Source organism: Pelodiscus sinensis, chromosome 4 (genome assembly GCF_049634645.1).
Source record: "Pelodiscus sinensis isolate JC-2024 chromosome 4, ASM4963464v1, whole genome shotgun sequence".
NCBI classification, from domain to species: Eukaryota; Metazoa; Chordata; order Testudines; family Trionychidae; genus Pelodiscus; species Pelodiscus sinensis.
In genome coordinates, this window is record NC_134714.1 from 104,675,418 (window position 1) to 104,689,309 (window position 13,892).

The 13,892-nt window shown below is 50.1% G+C and overlaps 1 protein-coding gene across 1 annotated transcript in view; it reads right to left on the bottom strand.

Moving 5' to 3' along the window:
- Positions 1-300: 300 nt before the first annotated feature.
- Positions 301-13,892, bottom strand: part of CTR9 (CTR9 component of Paf1/RNA polymerase II complex) — a 47,626-nt gene continuing 34,034 nt past the window's right edge. The window contains exons 21-25 of the mRNA XM_006128292.3: positions 13,471-13,611; positions 12,225-12,379; positions 5,055-5,151; positions 4,077-4,189; positions 301-1,507 (exon numbers count right to left, since the gene is read on the bottom strand). Of these exons, the coding sequence (XP_006128354.1) occupies positions 1,036-1,507; positions 4,077-4,189; positions 5,055-5,151; positions 12,225-12,379; positions 13,471-13,611 (978 nt within the window). The 3' untranslated portion in view covers positions 301-1,035. The remainder of the gene's footprint in view (positions 1,508-4,076; positions 4,190-5,054; positions 5,152-12,224; positions 12,380-13,470; positions 13,612-13,892) is intronic.

The window sequence follows — 13,892 nt, forward strand, 5'->3', positions numbered from 1 at the left end:
GATTGAAAAGCCTGCGTTTAAGTGTCTACATACAGTCTAGCAATTTGGTCTGGTACATGGTACAAATAGTACTACATTGAGGGGTTTTTAAAATGTTAACATGCAGCCATATATTAGAAATTAAAAATGAATTTAAATGTCCGATTGCTGGCAAACTTAATTTTCTTATTGATATCTGAACTTCAAGATTTTCTGATGCCACCATCATAGATTACAGTTTTTTGTTTTGTAACTGAGTCTGACGGAGGACAGGGTTATTTTTTAAAAAAGGATGAAATAAAATAAATTACTAAAAACAGATGGCAGTGACTATCTTTTATTATTGTGACAATGGCAAATCTCTTTACCATATAAGAATACGGAAAGTTTTCAACATCTTTATTTTTCACCTGTCGACTTAGTTCCATTTTTTCCTACATACCTGTCATGTTATTTCATAAACGTCTGCATCTTTGTTGCTTTTGTTTAGTTTTTAAATTAATACACCAGGAAAACAAATAGGTACAAGAAGAAAACCTTTAAAATTAGCAGTAGTATCATAGTATACTTGTTTTCTAACAGAAAGTAAAAAATGTCACCATTGTTCTCTATTCAGAATGACACAAAGAAATAAATATCCAAAATTCTTTGTTTCACTCAATAAGATCTCATGGCCTGTACCTCTTTTGCATGTAGAAACATGGAACAAATACACCACAGTTTTAACTAACTCTGAACTTGGTGTTTATGTTCTGCAGCATTTATGCATACCCCATCCTCATTATGGGAGTTTGTTACTACTCACTGTACAGCATCTGTGATCTTGAGCTACGTTAGCTCCAGTGTAATAATACACCAAGACAGAGAATTATCCATTAATGCCTAATATTGTACAGCTTGATAGGAAAAAAAAATATACAAAGCAAGTTTTACAACTGTTTTACGAAAACATTAAGCTTTTTTAAATCAGTTTTCAAATATAAAAATTGTATTTTCATTTATGAGGAGGAAGTATATTTAAAAAACAAAAGTTTTAAAAATAGGTATAATTTAAATCTAATCGCTATCATCTGATCCACCTTCTGATCCATGTTCAGACCCTTCAATGTTGGATGCCTCTGGTTCAGATTCATTTCCAGACTCTCTACCAGAGCCCTCGTTGTCAGATCCTCTCTCAGAATCTCTGTCCGAATCACCACTGCGAGAAGCTGGATGAGATTCGTTCTCTGAACCACCTGATTGACTTCTTCCAGACTGTACAGAGTGGCTTCTACCAGACTGTAGAGAGTGGCTTCTACCAGACTGTACAGACTCATTGTCAGATTGTTCAGAATCTGACCGTCTCTTCTTTCTGGCTGATCTGTCACTGTCAGAATCGTCATCAGATGGATGAGCACTGGATCTCCGGGGACTACCTACCTCACTACCAGACTTGTTTCTGTTGTTATCTGAATCGCTGTCAGACAGGATGCGTTTATTGCGTTGCTGTTCAGCATCATCAGAATCACTGTTGCTGTTCCTGGCATTTCTGTTTTTTTAAAAAAAACAGTATAATCAAATATAAAGCTGCAAGGATTGATTTACTATGATCAAGTGAGAATCCTAGATTTCAACTGAGAAAGAAGAGAAAAGGACACAAACAATTCAGAGAGAAAGATGGTATCATGTATCACAGTGCAGTCCTCACTATATTCCCATGTGCAGTAATTCCCAGTTTGGCTGTGAAAAAGGGCATTTGGCATAAATGTGTAGATCACCAAAGAAACATGGGCGCCGAGTTATACGGGCTTTTGGTGCCCATGCTCCAGCAATATTTAGAGCCGGGGGCCCTGCTCCATCAATACTTGGAGCTGGGTCTCTCCCCTGGGCCTGCCTGGAGTGGGCCCCGGCCCCCAACTGCCGGACCGTCCTCCACCCTGGCCTCAGAGTGTCCCTGGAAAAGAGGGATTGTAATGGGGTGCCCACAGCCCTGCTGTGATGGAGCGCAGAGGCTCTGCCACTGGGCGGACACCACGGCAAGCTGACGCGGCCGGCTACCCCCACGCCTTAGGGCGCAAGCGCACACTGTGCACCAGACAGGGGTGACGGGATGCCGAGGCCTTGCTCCTGGGTGGACGCTACAGCGATCAGGCATGGCGGGCCAGCCCCACCCCAATACCCTTGTGGCGCATGCTCACACCATGTGCCGGGTATTTTAAATGCTGGTGGCATGGCAGACAATTCCATCCAGACCGGGGCCCCGAGGGCAGGGTGATGAGGTGAGCTCCGGGAAGCACCCACCCTCCTGCAGCAGCCAGGGCCCAGTAGGCCACCCCGCGGGGCGGACACCTAGACTCCACAGCCCCAGAAGGATGGGCAGTGGATGCCGGAGCGGCCTATACCTCCCCCGCCCCCCCGGACAGACACATTACAGACTCCAGCTCTGCTACCCCACAACCTGGAAGGCAGAAAGTAGGGGAGGGGAAAAAATAGGGGGAAGGGGCAGGAGAGGAAGGGGCTTGTGCTGAGGGGAGGGGGGCAGGTCAGGAGAAGAAAGGGGAAGGCACCAAGGGACAGGGTGCAGGATAGACAAATGCCAGGAGGCCAAGTGGAGACAACGAGGAAAAGGGCAGGATGGGAGGTGACAGTGGGAGGGTGGACAGGGTGATGCTGGGAGAGGAGAGGGTAAGGGCATTGGGGGCTTGAGGGGAGGAGGCAGAGGTGCTGGGAGAAGGCTTGAAAGAAGGGGTGGGCATGACGAAGGCGGGGATGGAGCAACTCATGTGAGGGCACAGGGGCATGAGGGGCAGAGGATGGTGAGGGGGTGGGCATCAGGGAAAAAGAGGGCAAAGGGCAGGGGTAATGAGAGAGGGGGGAAGCACCAGGAGGGTGCAGGGCTAAGGGAAGGTGCAGGTGCCAGGGGATTCTGAGGTGAAGCAGAAGGGCAGACACCTGCAAGGGAGGGACCAGCACAAGAGAGAGGCAGGGCAGGTGTGTAGAGGGAGGTGTTAGGAGAGTGGATGAGGAGGGGTAGAGCTCACATGATCAGAGTAGAGCTACTGGAGGAGTGGGCACATCCACACTGCCATTTTAGCCATAGGGGTTTCTTGCGCAAGAAATCCCTGCCGAGTGTCCACACTGCCCTCTTACGCAAGAGAGCTTACACCTGTTAGAAAAGAGCATAGCTCTTGTGCAAGATGCCCTCTCTTACCACACCGTACTGTAAATTTCCTTGCACAAGAGCAGGCGGGCAGTGTGGATACTTTGTGGGTTCTTGTGCAAGAACGGCTGTACTTGCGCAAGAAGCCACGAGTGTAGATATAGCCTTAGAGGGAACACTTCCCCCAGCCTCTCTGCCCCCATTAATGTCACACACATTGGGTTAATGCAACTGCAGGATAGTTGCATGAGGGGGTTTGGTGGGGGCCAAACTAATCCCTGTTGGTAGGAAGATGGTGGGAAAAGTCCTTACAGAGGGGTCACATGACACCTTTTACTTCTGGTCATGTGTCCATCTTGCCCCGAGTGTGTTATCTCCAGAGGCATGGCTAATGGGGGTCAGGGGGCGTGGCTAACGGGGCAGCACCAAAAATTACACAAAGCTGCCCCCCCTGCAAGGAAATATAGTAGAGAGAAAAGTGAAACACAAAGAACCCATTCAGACTAACATGATAGTCTTGAATTGCTGCTTCAGTGATATCAGCAAAATGGGGGGAGGGTGTATATCCAATCTAAGCAATATCAAAGGAGATATAAGTATATGCTTTGACTGAAAATGATTTTTAGATTTCAAAAGTACACACTTTCTGGGCACAGAAATTCAAAATACTGACCATGCTGAATTTTTGGCTGCTTAACAATAAAAAGTGTGTGTCAACCCTACAATCATGTCAATTTATATTTGAGATTAATATATACTTAATTTTATTTTAATTATAATCTTAAAGCAAGGGTTTGCAACTTCAGGCACTGGATGTCATGACATATTACCTGTTTAGAGAAGGGAGTCAGTTAATGAAGGGGTTGATCCGATATGGAAAAGGTTGAAAGCCAATCTCAGAGCTTTATCATTAGGTAAAAGTCATCATTTGACTTACAAAATAAATAAAGATTCATACCCATCATCAGCAATTTTGAGTTTATCCTCATCAGAAGAATCATCGCTAGATGAAATTATGGCTTTTGATTTGATCTTTCCCTTCATTGAAGGAGGCAGACGTTCTGGCTTGGGCTGTATGAAAAAAAAAAGTAATACTGTTTGTTCACTGGAGTAAAACTGATATAGACAACAGAGCCTGAAGTACTGCTGTCTTATCATAACAGGTGGATGCAGAAAACTAGACTTATTTTTAACTGCTTTTTGTAAATCATCTGGTCAGAATTTGTTCTGATTTTAAATCCTAAATGGAGAGCTTCAGAGTAGAGATGTTACATATTGGTAACTTGAATAGTTCATTAACCTCATGAATTCTTAGTGATTAAGTATTCTATAGTCCATGGGGGTGGGTCCCGCAGTCAGTGTGCTCCAGCCCCACTCCCAAGGAGCCCCCTCCCTGCCACTCAGTGCTGCTGCCTCTGTATCAGCAGCAGAAGCATCGGGTGCCAGGCAAGAGCTGGGCCACGAGGGGAGCCAGTTTAAAAACAAACTCCCCTCACAGACTGGCTGCCTGTCGCCCCATGCTGCTGCATGATACAGAGGCAGCAGTGCAGGGTAGCAACAACCCGTGTCTGGGGGAAATGGGTGGATGATCTGAGCTCCTGGACCCAGCACAAGCTGGAACTGGAGTTGGGCTGCTGGCCAGCCTGCTAAAAATTTACTGGCAGGTGTGTGTGGGGGGGGCAGGGGGGTGTTAAGGGATGCATGCAGTCTAGCATTAGCCTATAAGCTTTTGCTTATTGGTTAATCAACTATACTATTACATAAGGGACTTAGGAAGTGTTCCTGTTGCTAATGCTGTATTAGGAGACATAAAAAGAATGATGTATGTTTGCTGCAGGAATTATTTACCATATTTCATAACCACAGTTCATGTAATAACACTGTAATCTTTCAGACGTAAACAGGAACTATCAAGGCATTACACTTTTAAACTTACAGCCTTTTTCTTCTCTGCTTTGGGTGGACGTCGTTTTTTAGGTCTTGGGCCATTTTCATTTTCTTCATCATCAGTTCCATCATCTCCTTTTTGGGGTCTTATAAACAAAAATCAAGTCAGAATTCATATTTAATTCTTGCATATACAGTGTATTATTTCCAACTCTGACAAACCGTCAATGACACACACACACACACACACACACACACACACACACACACACGGAAGTTGTTGGGGGGGGGGGGAAGCACATGTAGTCAGTCTAACACCATTTACAGGCAACTGTCTAAGGCAGTGGTCCCCAACCATTTGACATCGCCGGGAGCGTGGCCGTTCGCCTGCCGGGCACCAGAGGGCGGGGACACTCGCGCACCAGGGGGCAGGGCCGTGCATATGCTGCACCCCCATGAGCCACGTGCCTGGGGACGGCGCCCCCCATAGCCGTGTACCAGGGGGCCAGCGCTCCCAGAGCACGGACAGCCACTTCGCTGTGTGCCCAGGGACGGCACCCTCCCCCCCGATAGCCAGGCACTATGGGGCCGGTGCTCCCCATGCACCACGCGCCTGGAGCACAGGTGGCCACTTCGCCGCACTCCCGGGGCCAGTGCTCACTGTGCACCATGCACCCGAGGCCGGCTCCGGCACAGAGCATGTGCCACGTGTCCAGGGCCAGGCCAGCCCAAGCACTTGGCGGGCGCACACAAATGCCCCGTGTTGGGGACCACTGGTCTAAGGTATACTCTAAACCAATACTACATAATGACAAAAAAGTTTAAAAGGTGTAAGCTAAGGGCATGTCTAAACTACATCCCTCTTTCGAAAGAGATATGCAAATCAGACAGATCAAAATTGCAAATGAGTCTGGGATTTGAATGAAGAGGTTACTTACCTCGTAACTGTAGTTCTTCGAGATGTGTTGCTCATGTCCATTCTGATTAGGTGTACATGCGCCGCGTGCACATATTCCGGAGCTTTTTTCCTTAGCAGTATCCATAGGGCCAGCAGGGAGCCCCCGGGAGTGGCGCCGGTACACCGGTGCATATATACCCATGCTGGCCCCTCCACCCTCTCAGTTCCTTCTTGCCAGCTCCTTCCGACATGGGGAGGCAGGTGGGATGCAGGATGGACATGAGCAACACATCTCAAAGAACTACAGTTATGAAGTAAGTAACCTCTTCTTCTTCTAGTGCTGTGGTCACCAACCAGTAGATCGTGAGCTACCGGTAGATCTCAGGGGCTCTAAGAGTAGCTCTTGAGCCCTCTCTGAACTGCGCATCTGTGCAGTACGTTTACATTAGATTTCCTCATGTAATGTAGGCGGGGCTTCAAGGAAGGGGCGGGGCAGTAGATCTTTGCATGTTCTGAGACTTAAAAAGTGATCTTGGGTGTAAAAAGGTTGGAGACCACTGTTCTAGTGCTTGCTCATGTCCATTCTGATTAGGTGAATCCCTAGCCATGTCCCCCCCGGAAGCGGGGTTGGAAGGTGACTAACTACCTAATTATCCTTCTGCAGATCTCAGAACTGCCCTCCCAACAGCAGCACCCTCCCTGGCCAGTTGCGTAATTGCATAATGCTCCTCAAAGGTATGCACCATGTTGCTGCCCTGCAGATTTCCAAGATCGGCACAGGAACGCCACCGACGTTGCCTGGGCTCTCGTGGAATGGGCCGTTATGTGCGGCGGTGACCTACCCACACCCTCGTAGCATAGACAATGCAGGAAGTAATCCACAAAGATATACGCTGCGCCGAGACTGGCAACCCTTTCATTCTTTCTGCCACTGAAATAAACACTTGAGGTGACTTATGAAACCCTCGCGTCCTGTCTATGTAAAAAGCCAACACCCTCCTAACATCCAGGTAGTGCAAACCCTGTTCCCTGGGTGATGCGTGTGGCTTGGGGTAAAAAACTGGTAGGTAAATATCCTGGGAGAGATGGAAATGCAAGACAACCTTGGGTAGAAACCCCGGGTGTGGACGCAACCTCACCTTGTTTTTAAAGAACACTGTGTGGGGTGGTTCTGAAGTCAGCGCCCTAAGCTCTGACACCCTCCTGGCCGAAGTAATGGCCACTAGGAAAGCTACCTTGTAAGACAAGTGCTTCAGAGAGCTCAAATGGTGGCTTCATAAGGGCAGTCAGGACCAGGTTAAGGTCCCAAGGCGAGACCGGCGGCCTCTCATATGGCATCATCCTGTCAATTCCGTTCAGAAACCTTTTAACCATAGGATTAGCAAAGATGGACCTCTGACCCTGGAGGTACTCCAGGACAGTCAGGACCACCCCTTCACCCGGAGCGAGCGTTCTGCCCCCTAGCCACGAGGTAAACCTCTTCCATTTAGTCTTGTAAAGAGCTCTAGTGGACGGCTTCCTACTTTCTAACAGCACCTCCTGGATTGCTCTGGAGCAGGCTTGCTCCGTAACCAAGAGCCACTGAGGAACCATGCCGCAAGGTGCAGGGATGACAGGCTCGAGTGGAGTGCTACTCTGGCCTCGCAGGTCTGCGTGATTAAGTCTGGCACGAGAGGTAGCCTGAGTGGTCCCTCCACGGTTAGATCCAACAGGGTGGTGAACCAGTGTTGGCGAGGCCACACCAGCACTATCAGAATGACCTGGAACCTGAACCTCTGCACTCTGATGAGTGTCTCGTGGATCAGGGGAAATGGGGGGGGAAGGCATAGAGTAAACCTCTGGGCCACCTGATCTGCAGTGCATCGCCCCGTGAACCCAGACCGTGACCCATGTACGAACAGTACTCCCGGCATTTGGCATTGCTCAGTGTCGCAAACAGGTCCAGACAGGGAAACCCCCACCTGTGGAAGACTTCATGAAGTATGTCTCGCCTTAACACCCACTCGTGTGCCTGAATTGAATAGCTGAGCCGGTCTGCTAGCTCGTACCTGGTCCGCGGGAGATGAGACACCTCTAGGCAAATGCCGTGGGCTACACATATTTCCTACAGTTCTAGGGCTTCCCGGCACAGGGGAGAGGAATGCGCCCCACCCTGCTTGTTGATATAATACATGGCCGTGGTGTTGTCTGTCAACACCGCCACCACTCTGTTCTGTAAGTGGGGAAGGAACGCCCTGCAGGCCAGCCTGACCGCCCGCAGCTCCTTGATATTTATATGGAGGGGAACTTCCCCTGGCAACCACGTACCTTGAGTCCTAAGGCTGCCCAGGTGTGCTCCCCATCCCATGTCTGAAGTGTCCGTGACCAGTTGCACCGACGGGGACGCTCTGGTGAATCGGACTCCTGCACACACCATGCCCTTGTCCTTCCACCAGTCTAGCGAGCATAGAATCTCCTGAGGTATAGTCACCACCGCATCCAATGGCGACCTCAAAGGGTTGCGTGCTACTTTGAGCCACTCCTGCAATGGGTGCATGCGCAGCCTGGTGTGTTGGACCACATAAGTACATGCCGCCATGTGGCCTAGGAGCCTCATACAGGTCCTTGCCGTCGTAGTGGGAAACTCCTGTAGCTCTGCTACCAACGAGCAGATAGCAAGGAATCTGTCCCTCGGTAGAGATGCCTTTCCCGTGCGCGAGTCTAGATGGGCCCCCACAAAGTCTATCACCTGCGTGGGGTCTAATGAGGATTTGGCGTCATTTATGAGTAGGCCGAGGCTCCCGAACAATGCCCTCGCCCGTGTGACATTATCTAGCACCTGTTCTCGAGACATGCCCCTTATCAGCCAGGTATGGAAACACTTGGACCCTGTGCCACTGCAGAAACGCGGCTACCACTGTCATACATTTGGTAAACACTCTCGGGGCTGCACACAGCCCAAATGGGAGGACCATAAACTGGAAATGGTCCTGTCCCACCACGAACCGTAGGAACTTTCTGTGACTCGGAAAAATCGAAATGGGGAAGTACACATCTTTGAGATTGCGAGCAGCGTACCAGTCCCCCTTTTGGAGCGATAGGATGATGCAAGCCAGCGTCACCATCCTGAACTTTGCTTTTCTTATGAAGGCGTTCAGGTTTCGTAGGTCTAATATGGGACGCATGCCCCCCTTCGCTTTGGGTACCAGGAAATAGCGGGAGTAGAAACCCTTTCCCCTCATCTCTGGGGGCACTCTTTCTATAGCCCCTAGTACCAGCAGGTCAGACACCTCCTGCTGGTGAAGTGTCTTGTGAAATAGGTCCCTGAAAAAGGACAGGGAGGGAAAGTGGGGGGCAGGATAGGAAAGGAAGGGGATAGTATACCCCTGCTTTACCAGGTCTAGGACCCAGCGGTCCAACATGATCTTTACCCATTCCTGGTAAAAAACGGAAAGATGGTCCCCAAAGGGTGCATAGATAGGTGCGACTGGTACTCTGCTCTCTGGCATACCTTCAAAATGAAGGCTTAGTCTGGTGGCCAGGTGACGGCCCTGCGCCTCTTTCAGAGTCTGACTGAGGACCTCTATGCCTACCTCTAAAGAGGTCGGGGCGGCTATTGTTGTGGCCCCTATCAGTGATTTGCCCTCGCTGAAAGGATCTGGGATAGCTTCTAGCCTGAAGGGAACGCCTCTGGGGAGCCGGGGTGTGTATCCCTAGCGACTTCAGTGTCGCTCTTGAGTCCAGAGCCGCCTGGAGGGACGTACGCACCACTGCCTTGCCCTCCTCCGTCATGGCTCCAAACTCTTGTTGGGATTCAGAGGGAAGTTGGCTGCCAAATTTTTGTATTGACGCCCACGGGTCAATAATGCCCCAGCATCACTTGCTGCTTAGCTATACGTAGCAGAAAACCCCCCGTGGCGTAGGCCTTCCTGCCAAGCAGGTCCAATTTCTTGGGCTCTTTTGCCTTTGGGGTGGGGCCCAGAGGCCCTTGATGCTCCTTCTGCCCCACCGCCTGCACTACTATCGACCCCGGGGCTGGATGGTTGAAAAGATGCTCGTGCCCCGCATGAGGTACATAGTACCGCCTCTCCACACCTTTCTGGGTCAGCGCAATGAAGGCCGGTGTCTGCCACAGGGTCTTTGACAGCTTGTCCACCGTTTTATTCAGTGGGAGCGCCACTCACCCAGGGCTCGCTGCCGTCAGAATGTCCACCATAGGATCTTGGTCCTCGTGGTCCTCCTCGTGCTGGACCGCTAGGTTAATCGCCAACCTTCAGAGCAGCTCCTGGTGCGCCCTTGCGTCCATTGAAGGGGGCTGAGCTGCGGAGTCCGCCAGAGCCTCATCCTGCGATGACGAGGAGGACTCTCTTAAAGGGACTACCTCTTCCTCACCGAGCTGCGCCTCTGGTTCCCCTCCGGCTGAAATGCCTATCTGGGCCGAGCCCGGCTGGGTCATAGCCTCCTACCCTTGGCCAATGACTTGAGGCCTAGGCATTGTTGCCTTGGACGTGCTCTCCTCAGGTGGAGGGGCTCCTAATGGGATGGCTGATGGGGCGCTACTCCTTCGGGACGACCCAGCCACCGACACCGTAGGAGGGGACCCCTGGGCCTGGTGGTAAGCCCAGGGCATCCAGAATGGCCACTGGGGTTGTCCCTGCCACTGCTGCTGGTCCGCTGAGTCCCGGTGACCCGATCTAACAGTTGAACGAGACCTAGGACGGGATCGGAACTTGTACGATGACCGGGCTGATGTCACCAATTCAGCCTCGGACTCCAACGAATAGTCCGATGCTGACAAGGGAGGAGCCGACAACGCTTGCACCCTTTGCTGCGCTGCCATGGCCGACGGCTTGCCCCTGTGGGGGCATAAGTGGAGGCACTTGCAGCAGCGGTACCGTGCCCAGATGCATTTGGTAGGTCAGTAAATAATCAACCGGTGCCGCCATTTGCTGCTGCACTGCAGTCTGTTGCGGTACCGGTGCTCCCAGGGCGTGAGCTGGGATCGGTGCGGGGAGAGGCAGCAGTGTCTGTGCTGTGTGGAGCATCTGTAACTGGCACGTAATACAGTGCAGGGCCCTGCACCACCCACGGGCCTGGGTGTGGTGCTGGCCCCTGCACCAGTGCTGTATAGGCAGTCGGGTGCCCAGGTACCGGGGCCGTCGGTGCTGCAAGCGCACTCGCTCCCATTGCCTCTGCTGCCGGATAGGGGGCCAGGGTCCGTCCTGGTGCTCTTGCCGGCACCGGGAATTGCTGCTGGTGCTGGACCGAGGCCTGCACCTCGCCCAGAGTCCCACGGCCCAGCTGTCAGTCTGCTGGGGGGCCCTCTCCTTCCTCTGCGGCCATCTCAATGAGGTCTCGGGCTGCCTCAAAAGTTTCTGGGGTGGAGGGACGACGGATCTCCTCTATCCCCGCGGGTTGTCCTGGGCTCCTGCCCTTGTCTGGGCTGCGCCTCTTCTTTGAGGCCTTAGAAAACAGGTGCCCCTCCTTAGGGTGCACCTTCTGGGCACTCCTCTCCGTTGAGTGTCCCCTCGAGCCCTTGGAGCCTCTCGGCGCCAGGGTCTGTGACCTATGCCTCGGTGCCTTATCAGCCTCTGACTGGTGCTTGGCCGACACAGGTGCCACTGATGGTGTGCTGCGGATGGAGTAGGGGGCGCTCCTTGCCCTGGGGTTGCAGTGCCGACTCCATTAATAGGAGTTTCAACTGGGAGTCCCTCTCTTTCTTGGTCCGGGGCTTAAAGCTCTTACAAATAGAGCAGCTTTCTGCTCGATGGGCTTCTCCCGGGCATTTCAGGCAGTCGGAGTAAGGATCTCCACAGGGCATAGGTTTAGAGCAGGAAGCACAGGGTTTAAAGCCCTGGGGCCCTGGCATGCCTTTCCGTCATGGAGAGAGTCCCGCTGTGCTCCCCTATCTAACGAATTACACTATTTACAGTACTTAACTGCTACTTAACTATATAAAATTACAAATTTAACTATAGTACAACAGATAAAGAAAATACAACTGCTAAGAGATAGGCTAATAGCCTGAAAGCATGCTCCAGCTACCATCAGGTAAGAAGGAACTGAGGAGGTGGAGGGGCCAGCAGGGATATATGCACTGGTGTACCGGCACCACTCCAGTGGGCTCCCTGCTGGCCCTGTGGATACTGCTAAGGGGAAAAAGCTCCGGAATCCGTGCATGCGGCGTGCGTATACCTAATCAGAATGGACATGAGCAAGCACTCGAAGAATTCCTGTGCTTCAATTGCATAATGGCAGCCACGCATTCTTTCAAAAATGGGTATTTCGAAAGTGAAACTGCTGTCTAGAAGAGGGATGTAGTCTAGGCATAGCCTTAGTTACCTCCTCCGCTTTTTCTTCTTCCTTTCTCCATCCTCTTCTTCACCATCTTGTTCACTACCGCTGCCTTTCCTCCTCTTTTTCTTTCTGGACACAGGCAGATCTTCATCACTCTCATCATTGACAAACTCATCAAATTCCCCTCCTTTTTTGGAACGCTGCAAAAAATTAAAAGCCCACACTGTACCAGATTATGTGGAATCTGAAAACCAGTAGTCAACATATGGAGAATTTAAGACTTTTCTCTTTGATGCCCCAACTGTTCCATTATCTGAAGAAATTGGAACATTAGAACATATAATTCCACTTGCTGCTATTTGTTGGATAAATTACTTATTTTCTGTACTGTACCCTTGCAGCAATATATTAAATCTACTTTCCACCCCAAAGGTATCTGCATTTCACCGATGAGCACTCTGCTCAGCCTCACTAAATATCAGGACAGGCTTAATACTAGAACCGGTCAGACACAACTCCCCCTCCCTTCTCTTCACTGGTGTCTAGCTGACCAGACATATTCCTCTGCTCTTCCCTTCTTCCCTCACCTTGGCTTTCTTAGTTATAATTTATTAAGCTTTTTATCATGTAGTACAATGCAAGATATTGTATTCTTGTACCCAAGGCCATGAGGCTCCATTTTGCTTAGAAACCATATTGCTTATGAATATGTATGTAACTTGTGGAATGTGTGTAAGGTGTGAAGAGAAATATCCAACCAAGGCGGCAATTTTAGGATGTGACCTTTTAAGGCCGACAAAGACCCTGCAAGTGAATAAATTAACTGAGAAGTGGCCAGAAGCTAGCTCGCTCTCTCTCTCTCTCTCTCTCTCTCTCTCGCCTTGTGTCTCATTCTCTCTCCTCTACAAAATCTAACATCACAGCAGAAACCTGGGACCGTCCCAAAGAAAATAAAAGCCTCCTGCAGATCCGAAAGGATCTCCCAAGAAACATCATGGTCGAATATCCGGGAAGCTGATGCCTTGCCAGCATACCAGACACCAGCAAAATGAGAAGTAATCTACATTGCACTTGCAGCCTGCCTCCAGACTGCCAGCGTGTGTGTGCGTGTGTGTGCGTGACCTTACTCTTAAGAATCTGTGCCAGTAAACAACCCCAAAAGCAATCCTGCTCCAGCCCACCCTTTGTCTGGGTTTGTTCCTTAGCAGAGCTGAGGCAGCGCAACAAATACTTGTCTTAACTCGTCACAGAGTTTCTCTAAATTATAGAAAAACTGAGAGAAAAAAACCACCCTTCCGCCACCACGTTTCTTCTCCTTTGATCCTTCTACTTCTCCAGTGAACATCAAAATATTCTTGGTCTTCTCCACATATTGGGCTCTTTGTTCCAGAAGTTTCTTCTGCTCTTCTTTCTCTCGGAGGCGTTTTTCCTCCTGAAAGAATCAGAACAAACTAACCATTACCAGGACAATGCACTGAAGACATGGAGAAGCCTTAGTCCAGTTCAGAGATCACACAGTAACCATGGAGGGCCTATGCTATAACTAATACTGGGGGGTTAATTCTGTTCTCCCAAACACCACTTTTATATTTCTTTCCCTAAGGCCTGAATGAACCCTGTTTTCAATATCCCTAATTTTAACTTCTCTCTAAGTTTTTATATTAAAAACATCTTGAATATTTACTCCCTGAAAAAATTCTAGGCATCAACACA